The sequence below is a fragment of the Rhinolophus hipposideros genome, assembly GCF_964194185.1.
Source record: "Rhinolophus hipposideros genome assembly, chromosome: 24".
Lineage (NCBI taxonomy): Eukaryota > Metazoa > Chordata > Mammalia > Chiroptera > Rhinolophidae > Rhinolophus > Rhinolophus hipposideros.
In genome coordinates, this window is record NC_138070.1 from 27,763,439 (window position 1) to 27,779,776 (window position 16,338).

The 16,338-nt window shown below is 42.0% G+C and overlaps 1 protein-coding gene across 2 annotated transcripts in view; it reads right to left on the minus strand.

Moving 5' to 3' along the window:
* The window catches only part of ETS1 (ETS proto-oncogene 1, transcription factor), a 120,463-nt gene that overhangs the window by 15,062 nt on the left and 89,063 nt on the right, over positions 1–16,338 (minus strand). For both annotated transcript variants that reach the window (XM_081037656.1, XM_081037655.1), the window contains 5 exons: positions 14,736–14,855; positions 12,991–13,191; positions 10,111–10,188; positions 8,904–9,152; positions 4,341–4,601 (listed from right to left, as the gene is read on the minus strand). In XM_081037656.1, the coding sequence (XP_080893782.1) occupies positions 4,341–4,601; positions 8,904–9,152; positions 10,111–10,188; positions 12,991–13,191; positions 14,736–14,855 (909 nt within the window). The remainder of the gene's footprint in view (positions 1–4,340; positions 4,602–8,903; positions 9,153–10,110; positions 10,189–12,990; positions 13,192–14,735; positions 14,856–16,338) is intronic.

Genomic DNA, 16,338 nt, shown 5'->3' on the forward strand with positions numbered 1-16,338 from the left:
GTGACTCAGTTTCATCATCTACAAAATGGGGCTGGAGGGACAGAGAGAAAAAGAGACTACTAACTGACAATCGAGTATATTATTCTATGCCTACTGAAATTGAAAATAAAATCAGAGATGTCTATGTTTTTCAAGGATTTGGAAACATTTTGCTTAGGTCTATCAAACATACAGAAAACATAGGGCTACTCATCGCAGATTGTTTTGTTAATTAGGTGGGGTTCATAATGTATCTTTGAACAAGAGAAAATGGAGCTTTCTGATTGTATCAGTTTGATAACCGTAAGCAGTTCACAGTAAGGTAAGAAGGTACATTTTGGCGGAAGCCAACATTATATTTGATGTATTCTTAACTCAGCTCACAGGCCAGCTTTCAAGCCATGTTATCTGCCCCCACATCTTGACCTAATTTAACAAGTTACCATGGGAGCCCAGTCGAAGGTTGATGCAATTTTCTTATCTTTGGAGGAAGAATGTAACTGTGCAAGAGAATGTGAAAATTCAGTTTCTAACTGATTTCCACACTTACAGTGCAGTAACACATCACACGAAGAAGAAGTAAAATGTACTCCTTTGCAGGTAATATGGATAAAGACCTAGATATCTAGTGTAATGGCAGGAAAATGGATTCTGTTCCTAGCTCAGAGAATCTAGGTCTGCACCCTTTCGTTCAGGTCAAGTAATAGTGATATACGGGTACAAGTGCTCCTACCGTGTGGCCACACGTACTCTGGAGCAATCGAATTTTAAGACACAAACAAAAACGAGGGCAGAACTTGAGACAGAAAAAAGGTGTGACTTTTATGAGCAATAAAAAAATTTTGCCAGCACTTATACAATAATTCCCACTGTCCAAAGTACTTTTCCAAACTTGGCTTATCTTAACATGTCTGCATAAAGACAGCAACCTATTTGTAGGGACTCCAGTAACCCGCCTGCTCTTCAGGCAGTGGAGGGGGCTGAATAGGTATGTCCCCGTTCCCTAGGATGTATCTGAAACGAGAAGGGGCCACAATGAGTGTGCAAGAGCAAGGAACCACCTAGAATCAGTTTGCAGGGTGAGCAAATGTTCACCAGGCATTAGGCAGAAAAAAAAAAAGCCATCAAATTTTGGGCTACCACCCCCCACCCCCAGCCCCCACATGCCTAACAAATCCTGACCTTCTTTCAGACCACAGCCATAAGAAAATCCAATTGAAGTCTAGAAACAATTACAATATATTGAACCTGACAAGATAGTGAACCCTAAAAAGCTACTAGCACTTATCTGCTCTCAACATGTACTTGGAAACATTTGTTGAAATAATCGATTGGTTACAATTGAGTTTCTCCCCACTATGTCTAGCACCATGTCTAGCACTCATTTGTTTACTTAATTGATTTAGTTCAATTACATTTTCACAAATCTCCTACCACCAAGCAAAGGATGAACACTTCTACTTCACTAAAAGTAGAAAAGGGTACAAGGTGAATTTGCCTAAAATCACACAGTGTGTTAGAGTTGGGAGGGTGCAAGTGAGGACTTCTGTTTTCTGGGCTATTGTTCTCACTACCATTTGAGAGCCTATGAAAAGTTAAATCGGCAATTATAAGGAAGAAACTGAATGGTAAGATCCTTAAAAATGTGTTTTAATTCAAATGAGAACTTTAGTCTTTGAGACCTGTAATTAATAGTCACTCTTCTTTTCTTCTACTCATTGAATGTTTTATTCTGAGAGAGAGAAAGAGAGAGAAGGAGGGAGGGAGAGTAAGAAAGAGGGAGGAAGGAAAAGAGGAAAGGAAAGGAGGAAGAAAGGAAAGGAGGGAGGGAGGGAGGATGGAAGGAACGATGGAAGGAAGGAAGGACTATTAAAAATAGTGTATCCAAATAAGGGAGCAAACATAACTAAGACCTCCAGGACACATACGTATTTGTGCTAAAAGAACTTCTGATGCTTTTATCTGGTTGTCTCTGGGTTTGGATTGCCAGAGAAGCCCCATAGGTGGCTTTTCATTTTGGCTGTCTTGATGGCCATTCATGTCTCTAATTTGTACTTCACATTCATTCTAGTCCTTAAAATTTCCAATTCATCCCTTTCCTTCCTCTCATTGAAACTGGGACACTTGGAAAGATCCCCCAACTCTCAGATAATTCTCATCAAGGTACTAAAATCATCTTAGATAAAACCCTCAAGTCACTCTTGTAGACTATTAGCTGTACAGGCTTCTCCTATGTAGAAAATCCAATAACTAATATATGCAACGCTTTCAGAGGAGTTTCTATTTGAGGTGTAAATCAGGCTTTTACCATTTCTAGAAACCTCTACATCTATTGCAGTGCCACCATGGGTTATTACCAGAATCTCATCCCATGAAGGTTGACCTAAATCATAAGGCTTTCTTTAGCCATAACGCAAACTTTAGGATTTAAAGTCAGTTTATTTAATCTCATTATCCACAACTATTTAATCTCATATCCCCTAACTAGCAAAATTTACAAAATCACATACGTAGATAAAAGACAATGATGAAAATTGTCATGGGAAAAGAACTATGGTTGTGGATGTGAATGGTGGTTGTAGTGGTGATTATGCCGAAGAGAACAAAGAAATACCTTTACTAAGGAGAAACTAAGTTGAGGATTTGGTACTGGAAGTTAGGGAGTAAGTGCACAAGACTTGGCCTTTACACTTGGGCAAATGAGAGCATGGTTTTCCCGGCACGCCAAGAACAGAAGCAAGCATGCCCAGTGAGATACCTGCCACCTCCAGAGCCCACAGAGTCATCTTATAGCCACCTCAGCCTTTCCTTCCTCTTCCTAATTAAACTGCATTTCTCCCCTCCATCATCAGTGTATTCAACTGGAAACTAGTTCTTAAAATACCTACAAGTAGACTTAATAATTACAGGAGCCAGCACGCTTGTATATCTTGAAAGAGACTTAATTTACTTTTCCTCATTCCAAGTGTCACTAATGGAAATGGGCAAACTTTCTAATAGTCTACTCTGCAGAGATGGCCAAGGCGTCCCTTCACAAGCAGCAAGTTTCCACATCCTACTGATGTTCTAGCAAAGACCACGGGGGATAGTGTAGAAAGAACAGAATGGGGGACTTTTAAGTTCCTCCTTTCTAACCCATGACTCTATATACAGACCATGTCACTACCTCAAAACACAAAGATAATTCCTGAGCACCTATGCATGCTCTGAACTGCAGTAGGAGATGCGTGGACTGCAACCTAAGACACATACTCCTGATCTTTGAACAAGGAGTGATTTTTCTAAGTATTTGAGTTGTTCTCAAAGATCAGCTTGTTTTCCTAGTAAAAACCTGAGACTTCCCTGACACAAGAACACAGATGTAGCACACTCTTCAGATCCGACAGATACCTCCATAGAAACACAGATTTTTCTATTTACCGTCATCCACACAGAGGGTCCCCACATGGCAACCTGTCCAGGGTGGAGTAAGTTACAAGAGAATCAAGTCTTAGACCAAGGCTTAGAATCAAAGCTTAAAATAAGCTCCACTCACAACACAATTTCTACTTTTTGGAAAACACTACAACCTTACAGAACGGATCTGATAATTAATGCAATCATGCTCCTTGGGTAGTTCCCAGATATACTCTTCAAACATTTCCAGCGTTAAGCAGCATATGCACTACAGCTCATTTGGACAACGAATTGTTTTGTTCTATTACCAGATTCTCAATCAAAGCCTAAGCTCTCAGCATACATCGTCCTTTCTCCACAGTCTTTCTTCATTCACTACTACTGTAACTTTTACTCCTAGAAGAAAATCAATAACAAAGTTCATTGTGGGAAAGGGCTTCCTACGTAGGCCAGGATCTGAGAGTTTAGGGTGACCAAGGACACTTTCCCCATTTGAACAGCCAGCCTAATGCTCACTCCACTACAGAAGAGGCCACTACAGTGTAGGCCATTTAGTGATGCCCTCGAGAGATGCTATTGCTCGTTTTGTATTTAGAAAGACTTCTCAAAAGCAGAGTAGAAAAAGTCCCTTGATGCTTGGCTGCTAGGCAGAGCTTCCAGAAACACCAAGTTAATATAGCTCCTTTCCCCCAGATATGGAAAAGTGTCCAAAATATAAGCTTCTCCTACCACTCTTGGAAATGATCCCTTGAGATAGAATGAACTGTTTGCTTCCAACAACCAATGGCTATTCACAAACAGAGTGGCTTGAGAGACTAACCAGACCTCTTACAGTCTTCTTCTCCTCACTCCCGGCATAAAGAAAGAGGCAGACTCCAGTGTCTGGGAGTTTGCGCAGTGCTTTCCACTGAGCCCACCCACAGCAATGCACACACAAGGCTACAGAGGTAGGGGCAGGCGCCTACCTGTGTAGCCAGCCAGGGCAGCAGCAGGAATGACAGGCTTGTCCTTGTTGAGGTCAGCACGGTCACGCACATAGTCCTTGAAGGTGCCCTTGGGCTTGTGGTTGGGCAGGGCAGCTGGGTAATCTTCGGAGTCGAAGCTGTCATAGGAGGGAACACGCTGCAGGCTGTTGAAAGATGACTGGCTGCTCCAGGACTGGGTGAGGCGATCAGAACTATCGTAGCTCTCTATGCTCTCAAAAGAGTCCTGGCCCCCGAGTTTACCTGGAGGTAAAGGAGGAGGTAGGAAGAGGGCAGGGGGAGGGATTGGGAAAAGACAACTGTAAAAAACCTCTTAGTGAGGACAGACTGCTCATCAGATCCTCAGGAGAGATGGAAGAAGGGAGAAGCCAGTGGGAATGCAAACTCATGGCTTTATTCTGGGGAAGAGGGACTGTACTGGCCACAATCTGAGAACCCACTGCACTGTGCTGTCTGTTCTATGGCTGTTCAGACCTGACAGAGGGAGACAGCAGTGCCTGGGAAACTCAAGAATCCTAGAGCCAGAAATCTAAAAGCTAAGAATCACACGTGGTTTTGTGGGATTTCTGGCTGATGCATTCGACCCAATGCGTAGATGAAGAAGCCGGAGCAGTGTCAGGCTCAATTCCCTATTCCAACTGAATCCAATGAGATGATTTCAAAAGGCCCAATTTGGCAAAATATTTTAGTCATAAGAAAAAAAAAATTCCATTAGACTAAGAGCAGATTGACCTTCCTTGACCTTGGAACTAAAGTGTTATGTTTTAGCATTTGTTTTCCAAATACTATTTTAAAATGATATACATGTACTGCCTCCATGTCTTGTCAAATAGAGAACGAAGTTATGAGATGCTGTTTCCAGGGGATTAAAAAACAGAAACAAAAAACAATTATCCCTCTTCTAAGCAGAAATCCATGCTGTTTATCCCGTCCAAGTGCGATTACTTGACATTTCTCCTTCAATGGGGAAGTGTGGGCAACATAAAGGAGTTGATGAAAGAGTTAAGGTCCACAGCAACGTCAGAAATCCTTCACTCTGAGTTGCCTAAGGCATTCTTAACTGACCACAAGATCATGCAAGTTCATTAATTTCCCAAACCAGGTTATAAACAGCTGCTATCATTGCATAATAGCTCCAAGAGAAATTTCCATTGGCAAAAATGCCATTAAAAAGGAGGCTAACAAACAAAAACTCTGGAGGAAAATGCATCTACGCTGAAAAGGCTCCCAAGAATATTTTGTATGTTCTACTTTCAGATACTTTTTAGGCCACCAAAATTAAATCCCGGGTGACTAAATGGCTCCTTCAATTCAGCACAAGTCATGGGGCAAAGGATGTGACAAATCCATATGTAGAAATACCTATAATTCAACTCTCAACTGTTCTGGGGTGGCTGATCTACTATAAAGTCTAAATCCCAGAGTAAGGTTGGCCAATACAACCCAATATTAGTATCTTTTTGGTACTTTCTTCTCTTTCTTAATAGTGGAGATTGGTTAAAACAACGAAATTGAAATATTTAATACTGGTGTCCCAACCAAAATTAAATATATGGTAATTAGGAAGACATGTAGCTCCCAGGAAAAAAAAAAATTAAATAATCCAGATAAAAGGTATTCAGTTAAGTATGTAATTTTTGTATATTCTACTGTTGGATATTTCCTGAACCTCTTACCCCCTCCAATACCACTTATAACAGAAAGACAGTTATTTATCTGCTTCTTCTCAGCCCTTCCTCCAATCATCCATTTATGGAAGGATAAGTCCAGAAGGAAAATTGGAACGCTTCATAGAGTTATCAGCCCTGCCTACCTAGTCCACTGTCACATTCACAACTGTTTATTATTATTAAAAATGAAGGAATTGTTCCTTCTAGGAATTCATATTAAAAGACTCCAGAAAACAGCCCACAACCAAAATGCAATAGCCTCTTTCTGACGGAACAAGAAATTCTGTGGCATCTTGTAAAAAGGTGTCCACTCACACCAACTACCCACCTTAAAGGTCATTCAATTTCTCTGTGGGACAAATACACCAAAAGCCTAAGAAAGAGAATTTATGTTTTCATGAAGAACACCTCACCAAGTCACCGATACTTAGGCAGTACTTATACTGAAGTCTCTCTGAAATGATTCTGTATCAGTCATTTTTCTATTTGGAGGGCATGGAAACTGAATTTCCACAAGCAGACAGTTGTGTTTCCAAGGTCGCCCAATGAGCAAAGGCACTAACCTGGGCATAACCACTCTCTGGCCGTCTCTCAAACATGAGCTGAACGCAATTCTGTTGAGAGTTGCGGTTTATAGCAGTCGGCTACTTTCAGTTTAGCTCTATTTCACAATCCTGGAGCTGGGAACCTTCGTTTACAGGAATTTTCTCCAAAAATGGGTTGAATCCAACTAGATTAGCACTCAGTTGTGCTACTGGGCTCATGCAGGGAAGCATGTGTTCTCTAAGACATCTATTGGTCAGCTTTCCTGAGAAATGTTTTAGCAAGGTCCTTCCAAAGCTGTCTGACGCCACCAAGCAGACCTCAGAGCACTCAAAACAACAGATGGGGTAGCCCCCTGTTCAGCAACCCCCAGAACACACACTAGCACAAAGACATTCTCAGAGTCCAATTAGGTGAGACAGAGAAGCATTTTGTATGCTGTAATGCAGTATATGAACACTACCATTATTAATATTAATCAGCTAACAGTAATCCTTTCATTCTAGACCAATCAGACCATGTCAGAGTCAATCAGCCCTTGAAATATGTCCTCTTTGCAGCACTTGTAATGTGGAAAGAGCAGCCATGAACAAAACAGTCTGCCCCTCAAGTCTGTGTGGTCTGAAGCTTGGCATGAGGGAGGGAGTATGAGGCCAGAGAGAAATACCTCATGTCCTTTTGTACAGGTCACTATCTGGTCCACAGTTATTACTTTGGGGTTGGAGGGTGGTAGGGACCAAAACCAAGAACCAATAGAAGAAAAAGGAGAAGGGACAATTACACAAATGCAAAGTCAGATGCAATTTAAAGACATGTGACAGCAGATCTACCCCGAGTTGCAACATGGCTGAGTCCCAAAACCACAGGCTCAGCCTCATCTCATAGATACACAGAAAGCCCCATGAGAAAGAAAGTTGTTCTAATGCTCTGACCTGCCTAAGAAAAAAGGTATACGAGATACACACTTATGTACGTATTTAAATAGACACGCACCCAAAAATAAATAAAAAAGAGTCAGAAAGGGGAAGGCAAACTGATCCCACCCATCCCCTTCTGTCTGAAACGCAAACACCCTGGGGCCAGAAGCAGGAAGATTACAGGTTCTGATTTTGCTAGGGACTTTCCCTATGCAGGGCCCACTGGTTGTCCTAAGGCCTGCTGGGAGGAAGTCTGAACCTGAACACTCGAAGAAGATGACACGGTATAAAGCCCATGATGCCGACGGGTGAGTCTTCAAAGTAGAGATGCCTTTGGGCCCCGCTCTGTGAGCCTCAGACTAAGTAACAGGGTGATCACCAAGCCGAAGTCACTAGGAGGCTAGCCAAGCCTGACTTCTGTGAACAAGGCCCTCTGAGCTCTTAAATGGGCTTTCTCCTGCTCTTCTTCCTGTTCATAATTCTTTCCCGTTTATCCCTCAGAATAGTCATCTTTTTCAACTTTTAGAAATCAGCCAGCTCTTCATGGATGACTAAATCCTTCCTTACAATGGACTGCACTTCTCTCAGAAACAAAACTAACTGCACACTTTACTAGGCAGACTGCCCCTCTGGATGTTTATGTCCTGATCTTAAAAATTGAGTGTATTTGACTTTTGTTGATTTTTAAAGTCTACCAGCTCTATTTTGAAACATTTACTTCACTGTCAGTGAATATTTTATCATTGTCATAATAGTCATGTCAACAAGAGTACCTTCTTTTGGAAGCCTCTAGCCACCTCTTTCCTAAGTCTTCTAGCTAAATACACTCTTTCGCCACACTGCTGATGACTGGTTCCAAATAAACTGTTGGTTAACCATCTTGTATCTTCCCAAACCAAAAATGTCACAAGAAGCTTGAGAGCTCAGGCTAAGCATAAGATGTCATTCAGATACCAAGGCAGGATCTGCAGTCTGACCCAGGAATGCTCTGGGGAACATCAGAGCACATGCGAAACTAAAAGCTTTCCAGAAGGGTCACCTGAACCATTTATATTTGATTGTGTCTCCCTTAAACAAAATCCTCTCAAAAAAAATAAAGTAAGCATACCTTTAAAAACAACCACATTCAATTAGAGGCGTTATTTGGTAAAATGTTTTACCCAAATGAGAAATGTGACTGGTCATCCTGCCAGATTTCAATTCCATCATGGATCCTGGGTCTTTGTCATCCTGGTGGACTAAATTTCCCTGATGGAAAGTTCTTAATAGCTAGACATTCTAAAATGGAAAGGCTGAATGAAACTCAGGAATATATAGGGCGAATAGTGAGAGGGAAAAAAATGGGACCGGAAAAACTCACAAAGTTAGGTAATTCTTGGAAACCCAAGAGCTTCCAGAGAAGAAATCTGACCTACCACGACTGGTCCTCCCCATGCACATGTTGTCTGGTGTTACAACTTCTTGTTTGATGGCAAAGTAGTCAGTCTGCAAGGTGTCTGTCTGCAGAGGGTCCCGGAGAATGACTGAGGGGTAGTCGTTCTCATACTTGAGGGAGAGGAGCTCCTCTGAGCTGATGGGATGGAGTGTCTGGTAGGACTCTGTGATGAAGCTAGGCTCTGAGAATTCCGAGGGAGGAACACACTGAGCATGCTCGATACCATAGCCTAAAAACAGAGTGTGTACAATTGAAGAAAGGAGAGATTTGTACCTAAAACAAGTAGTTCTTCACCATTTACGATGGCCCCACAACATGAAACAAGCTGACTACCTCAGAGAGTCAAATATTTTAAGTGAGAAGAGCCTGGCTTTTAAACCTTGCTCCACTAACTTAACAGCTATGGCCCTTGGCAAGATATCTCCTTCTTCTGACTTTATTTCCTCATCTCTAAAATAGGTATGATGGTAATATTCCTCAGAGCATTGTGATGAAAATCAAATGCAAATATATATGTAAAATACGTACCAACATTTCTGGCACACAATAAGCTGTTAGGTAGTAGTTATTATGATTGTTGTTGTTAGAATAAAAATCATAACAAAGTGAAAACATAAAATAAAAACAAGGCTGCTTTAGAGACCCTTTGGAAGCAAGACCATCAGATAAGAAGAGCCCTACACTATCTTCCTCTGGCCAACTCTCCAGTATGGTTAGGTGTCATATATTCGAAGGGAGAAGGCTTGATTTTCTATAACAGAATCTGAAGCTGCATGGCACTTCTTGAGGAAGCATTTCAGAAGAAATGCTGCCATATCCACTAGTAAAAGAGAGACAACAAGGGCCACAACCAAATCCCTAACCCAAAACCTCTATGGCCTCCCACAGTGCATAGGATCAAACAAGATCGAAGTTTAGAGATCAAGTTGTAGTCTCTCTGAGTGGTTTTCATGCTGAAGACATCAGAGAGAGATCTTCATGTGTAGGAGCCTGCAGGTTAATAAAACATGGAAATAGGTTGAAGCTTTGTGCTTTGTGGGGAAAATAAAATAAGTAACAGAGAGTCTACATTGAAGAAAATACTGTTTTTTGTAGAATTACCATGAGCTCAACTGGGACAGGGACGCTTTCCTAATTTCCCATTATAATGAGCAAGATGAGGGAAGAACAGTGAAAGGTGAACTTACTAATGAAGTAATCCGAGGTATAACGAGATTCTGGGTAGGTAGGGTTGACTCCATTAACTTGATATGGTTTCACATCCTCTGCAACAGACGGGGTAGGGAACGAAACAGAGAGGTGAACATGCAAGTAACACTTGGCCTGAAAGGATCTTGGATGCAAGGACCACAATGATCTCAGCCCCTCTTCTAAGAAATCTTCATGTTCGTTGATGAGTTGGTCTGTGAGGCCACCCTGACTGGGGCCTTGTCTAGAGATGAGATCACAAAAGCATTGCTAAGTTTACTATTTCAGTAGCTGCAAAATAGGATTTAACATCTTGGAAAGAGCACCAGTGAGTAATCTTTTTGGGTTAGGGAAGCATTTTGCCCCGCTTCTGAGGCCTGCATGGACCTCATTAGCATCAAAGGCTAGAAGATATCTTGGGCAGTTACCAAAATCAGTCCCCAGTGCTCAAACTGATCAACTCTAAAGCTTTTCAGAAATATATTACAACCTTTAGGCAGGTAGATTTTTATAGCCTCCGTTTTTTCCGAACAGGTGTGTTTTTTGTTATGTGGTCTGTTTCCACTGCCCTCAGATTTCGAGTTCAGGCCCAGATAAGAAGCAGGATACTAGTAAGGTAACGATTCGGCGAAACACGACAGGGATTGTGTAAAGATAGGGAAGAGCAACATAACCAAACTGCTGCCCAGGTGCCAACTTCCCCAGGAATGAGTGAGGAATGCAGGTGGCGGTAATTGAGCACTGAAAGGTTTCCTGCTGAACTAAGGTGAGCCTGTGGGTCCTCCAATTGCCCTGGAATCTAGTTGTCTGGCTTCTGACCATTGTATGGAGTAGTCTGATACTATTTCACTGTTAGAATCAGACAAAGAGAGAAGGTTGGTTTGGGTTTTTCCTCAGGTATCTGATAGCTTGTTGGGAGCAGAGGCTGCTGGGAAAACAAGTTTATGCCTGCACAGAAAAACAGTTCCCAGCTGAGATAAAATGATTAAACTTTGCTTCAGCAGCTTATCAGATTGAAACATCCCCTGTACCTTTGCCCTTCTACCCCACCCCAAACAGCTATGTTCTTTTCTCGCTGGGTTGCTTTAGTTTAATTACAGAACAAAAGCTGTAGCCTCTATACAAACATCTCACTCAGCTCTTCAAGGATCTGAAGAGAGATGATTCTTATTGTCTCTCAGTAGAAAATGGGTGGGATGATATGACTTTGTGCTCAAATGTACTCGATTATTTCCTAATGCTTCTAAATTCTCTTAAATTATTCCTTTGCAGGAAGGTAAGCCAAACCAACCTTGGGGACCAGAAGCTCCCCCGTGAGTCCACATTTATCATACAAAGAACACAGGCCAGGAAATTAAATTGAAAAGGCCTGGGTTTAAGGAAATGAGTGATGTTGAGGAAACCACCTAAGCTGTCCTCACTTTACATACGGGGACACTAGTAGAACATGTGCTGCCTGTCTCACAGGCTCTTGTGAGAATCCAAAAAGAAAATGAATTTTAAAGCACTTTGAAAACAAGGAGATGCTATATAGATATTAATTATAAGCATGATCAGAGACGAGCTTAGACGCTCCAGAATCCCCAGCCACACCATGGTGATAAATAGAGGGCAACAGTGTATTAGGAGAAGATATTTGGGTTACATGGCCTGGTAGGATCCACTGTTGTGTTTATCAGCCAACCATCACATCAGACCTGTTACGAACCTGCCATATCTTTTCCCTCTGTACACCGGCTGCTCATGCCAACACATATGAGTGGGTGTCTGTGCAGTTACACAGGGAACAGTGTAGTGGGCGCTTCGGAGAACCCTGTAAACTGCCCCATGGTCCCTGGCCAGAGCAGCCACAGCAAAAGTCACCTAGTTCTTGACTGTGTTTATTTATTTATTTTTCAGCAGAAGCCGAAGAGAAGGAAGAAAGATAATACTTCTGTGCCCAGAGGAATCTAATTTGGGCCCCCCTTGAGCACTACAGAGTGGAAAATATCCTTAAACAAAGGAAGGTATTATATGGAATAAAAATGCTAATCCTGAGCCTTGCTCCCTGCCCCCAGCGTCTGCGCCAAGGGTTGGAGCTGGTGACCACAGAGAAAGGGTGGGCCTGGGTCAGAGAGGGCAACAGGCTTCTAGGCTTACAGTCAGCTGGAGGGCACTGCTGACTGCTGGTAACTGCAATTTATTTTAAGAAGAAATTCAGAAAAATAAGTGCAAAAACACCCAAGTTTGCCGCCTGCTGCTGTTTCTATACTCAGCCAGGACTGTGGTACATGAGTCACTTGGTCCAAAAAGGTTGGAAGAGGCTGGTAGGGGAGGCCATGTCATTACAAGGTTGCAACATAGCGTCCTGACATAACCCCAGTTTCTGCTCCACATGAAAAAGGTACACCACCACACTATTGCAATTCCAATCCAGTCAGTAGGTTGAGAAGCCTGTCTTATTAATAAGCTCTGAGAAACTAAGCTTCCTGGTAGAAATGGCCAGGTACCACGCTGCCGTGGATCAAGGGAGTGTGCCTTAAGATTGCCAGGAAAAAAAAAATTTTCTTCGAGCTGGCTGTAGGCACTGCTCGTTGTGACAGTGTGTGACTCTAAGAGAGGGCTGGGATTAGAATTCTGTGCACCAAGAAGCTTCAGGAGTAGAATTTTGCTAAAGATTAAAATCTGAACCTTCAATGCATAGGAGAAGAAGAAACTAACATTTAGTGAACAACTGCTGTATGCCAGGCACTGTACTGACATGTCCCGTTAGACAACCTATGCTATGATAGGACAGCCCCAGACGATGGCATTGACATCCCACCATCAGGTACACTCCCCTACCTACTGTGGCAGCTACCCCACACAGCTTCCACCTCACTCTATCCCCACACATTTACCTTTCTGCAGGATCTCAAGATGTTCCCACAAGATGTCCCCAACGAAGTCTGGGGCCAGCTCGAGAAAGCAGTCTTTCCCCAGTGCACAGAGAGCTGCTCCGTTCATACAGAACTTCTGGAAGTCCACACCCTTCAGGCTGAACTCATTCACAGCCCACATCACCCAATCCCGAACATGGGTTTCCGTCCACTGCCGGGGGTCTGAGGGAAGAGATCAAATGAAGATCCAGTAGGTCAGGCTCTGACTTCTTACCCGAGCCTCAGAGAGGACACTAAAGGATTTGAACTTAGTTGAGGACGTTCTCTGACTTACAGAATTGGGAAGCACTAGCCTGTAAATGCATGTCGTACGGCATCTTCCTCCTCCCCACGTTCAACATCCCCACCTTCTGTCTCTTGCCAGCTAGGAGACCACTATCATCAGCCAAAGAGTAACACATGAGTATTCTCCACCCGCCACTCAAAGATTTCATGAACCTTCTCTCTCACTGCCTTATTTCCATTAAGCCTAGGATAAGAAACAAATGACTTCTTTAACAGCAATAATAACAAAGTCAAGTGCGTTCTGGAGATTGCACTCAGTTCTTGCTTAATTCTTATAATCTACTTGAGACCATTACTCTCTATTTTTATCATAGCTAATTATGGTTGGTAATAATCATAGCAATTAGTAATAGTAAGTGAGTCAAATAGTATGCAGTGAAAACAACATACTTATTAGGTGCCTGTATTATACCAGATACCCTGCCAAGTACGTATGTGTCACAGGCCCTGCGCTGACTAGCACCATAGAACAGACATGACATACTTCATGCATGGCTGAGGTTTAACATGGCTACACCGGCCACGACAATTAAAAAGCTCCAATGATGGCAGGTTGTGGTGCCCATATCACACTTGCTCTCAGAGGTACCCCCTTCAATCTAGCAGGTGACTTTGTGAGATGTTGGTCAGAATTCCTTTTATCCTGCCTTGTGACCCTAAAAGGATGTTGGGTATTGCTGTCCGCGGAGGTTTGCGGTAGAGAAGTGTACTTGGGAAAAGGTGTGTACATACATTCACAGGCTCTATCTGAGGCTTGGTTCTGACAGGGTTAGAAGCCTCTCGTGGCTGCTCCAAGACAGCATTACTCTTACTCAATAGCACAGTGTTCTTCCTGCTCTCAGCTATTCAGGAAATATCGCTTGGTGAAAGCTTAAGTGTTCTCCATTTCTCCTGTCTGACAACTCTGGTCCCCTTACATTCCTGAATAAACCCTCTGAGAGAACACCCAAGAATAAACACATTTCACCAAAGTACATGGAAAAAAGAGCAATCAGTAAATTCCAAGAAATGGAGCTCACTGAGTTCATCCAATGGTAGCCCCAAATGATTCTAAGAGCATGTTTCTTCCAAATTGTCTATAGTTTGGAATCACCTGAGGAGCTTCAAAGATACTGTTACCAGCAATTGTGACTTAACTGGTCTGGGACGTGGCCTAAGCTAAGGAATTTTTTGAAGATCCCAAATCTAATGCGTAAACAAGTTTGGGAACCACTGCCCTAAGACCAGTGTGGCAGTGATGGACCTGGGAGATGGAGAAGAATTAGCACGTGTCTACAATCGCTCTAAAAGACATTTGCAATGACCTGTAGCTGCTGACTGAAGTTTGGTTAGGACTGACGTCTACCTCACACTATAGGTGAGAAAACCAACCTTACCGAAATGTCTGATCCTACCTTCTCTTTCCCAGGGACAAAACATACCTTTTGGAATTCCCAGTCTTTGCTGCTCTTTCGAGAAACCACTGAAAGTAGCTTTCAATGCTTGAGACATCATTTCTTTGCTACTTGGAGTTAACAGTGGGACATCTGCACATTCCATATCTGTGAGGATAAAACAAATGGATAACAAAAAATAAATAGGTGATGGATCATTCTGCGATACATACAAATATCACATCATTATGTTGTACACCCAAAATTAATGTTACATGTCAATTATATCTCAATTAAAAAATAAATAGGTAATCAACCACCCATAAAATATAATAGGACATAAATGATCTGAAGAAGGCAAGCTGAGAAATAACTGTACTGACAACCTCAGCAGGGCAGGTAAATTTGGGGGGCTTTCCACAGTGTGTTAGGCCCCTTAAAAAAAAACCTGACACTTGCCTAGGCTGTCCTACATTCCTGACAAACAAAATATGTTCATTCTTTCTGTATATTTCTGTAATTTTTTTCATAGTTTCTATTTATCCTTCACATTCACTGAGAGTATTAATGTTACTACATACTTCCAATTACTAAAAAAAAAAATTCATTCATTCAACAAATAATTATGTAGCACTTGCCACATGCAAGGAATTAAAGACAGAAGTGACAAGACAGAAATGACCCCTACCCTCCTGGAGCTGGATATTAGATTCTGGCAGAAGATACGGTCATTAAAAAACAATTTACACAATTAAGCGTTCAAAACTGTCAATGAGGGCTTCTCAGGAAAAAAGAAAGATGAAATGTTACCATATAACAGGAATTGCTGCTAGTCTGGAGAAATCAGAGAAGGCCTCCCTTAGAAGAGAGGTGTTTAACTTGAGATTTAAAAGATACATAGAGTTTAAAAAAGAAAAATACTCTACACCAGTGGTTCTCAAAGTGTGGCCCTCAGGTCTGCTGCATCAGCATGACCTGGAAATTGATGGAAATGCAAGTTCTGAGCCCCTCTCCACACCTCCTGAGTCAGAACCTCTGGGGTGGCGGGAGGTGGAGGAAAAGCTCAGATATCTGTGTTTGTAACACAGAATCCAGGTACCCTGATGATCACTAAAGTTAGAGGACCATGATCCTAGATAAAGGGAAAAGCATAAATGAAGGTCATGTGATGGGGGAGGAGGAGAAACGGCCTGTTTTAGTATCAAAAAGATCAGTGCAACGGAAGCAGAGTGACATGACAGGAGGACAGCTGCTTGACATAAGGTTGAAAAGGTACACAAGGAATATATTAAGAAATTTATAATTTTTACCTAAGTAGAATAGAGAGTCATTGAGAATTTTATGCAGAGGAATGACAGGACTACATTTTGTTTTAAGAAGATCACCTTATGGCAATTCTATTTTCAATTTTTTTTTTTTTTAAACTGCCATACTGTTTTCCTCAAAGTGGCTGCATGAGTCCATATTCCCACCAACAGTGCACAAGCGTTCCACATCCTTGTCAATACTTGTTACATTCTGGTTTGGGGGTTTTTTTTGGATAGTAGCCATCCTAATGGATATGAACTGGTGTCATATTATACTTTTGATTTCTATTTCTCTAATTATTAATGATGTTGAACATCTTTCCATGAGCATATTAGCCATTTGT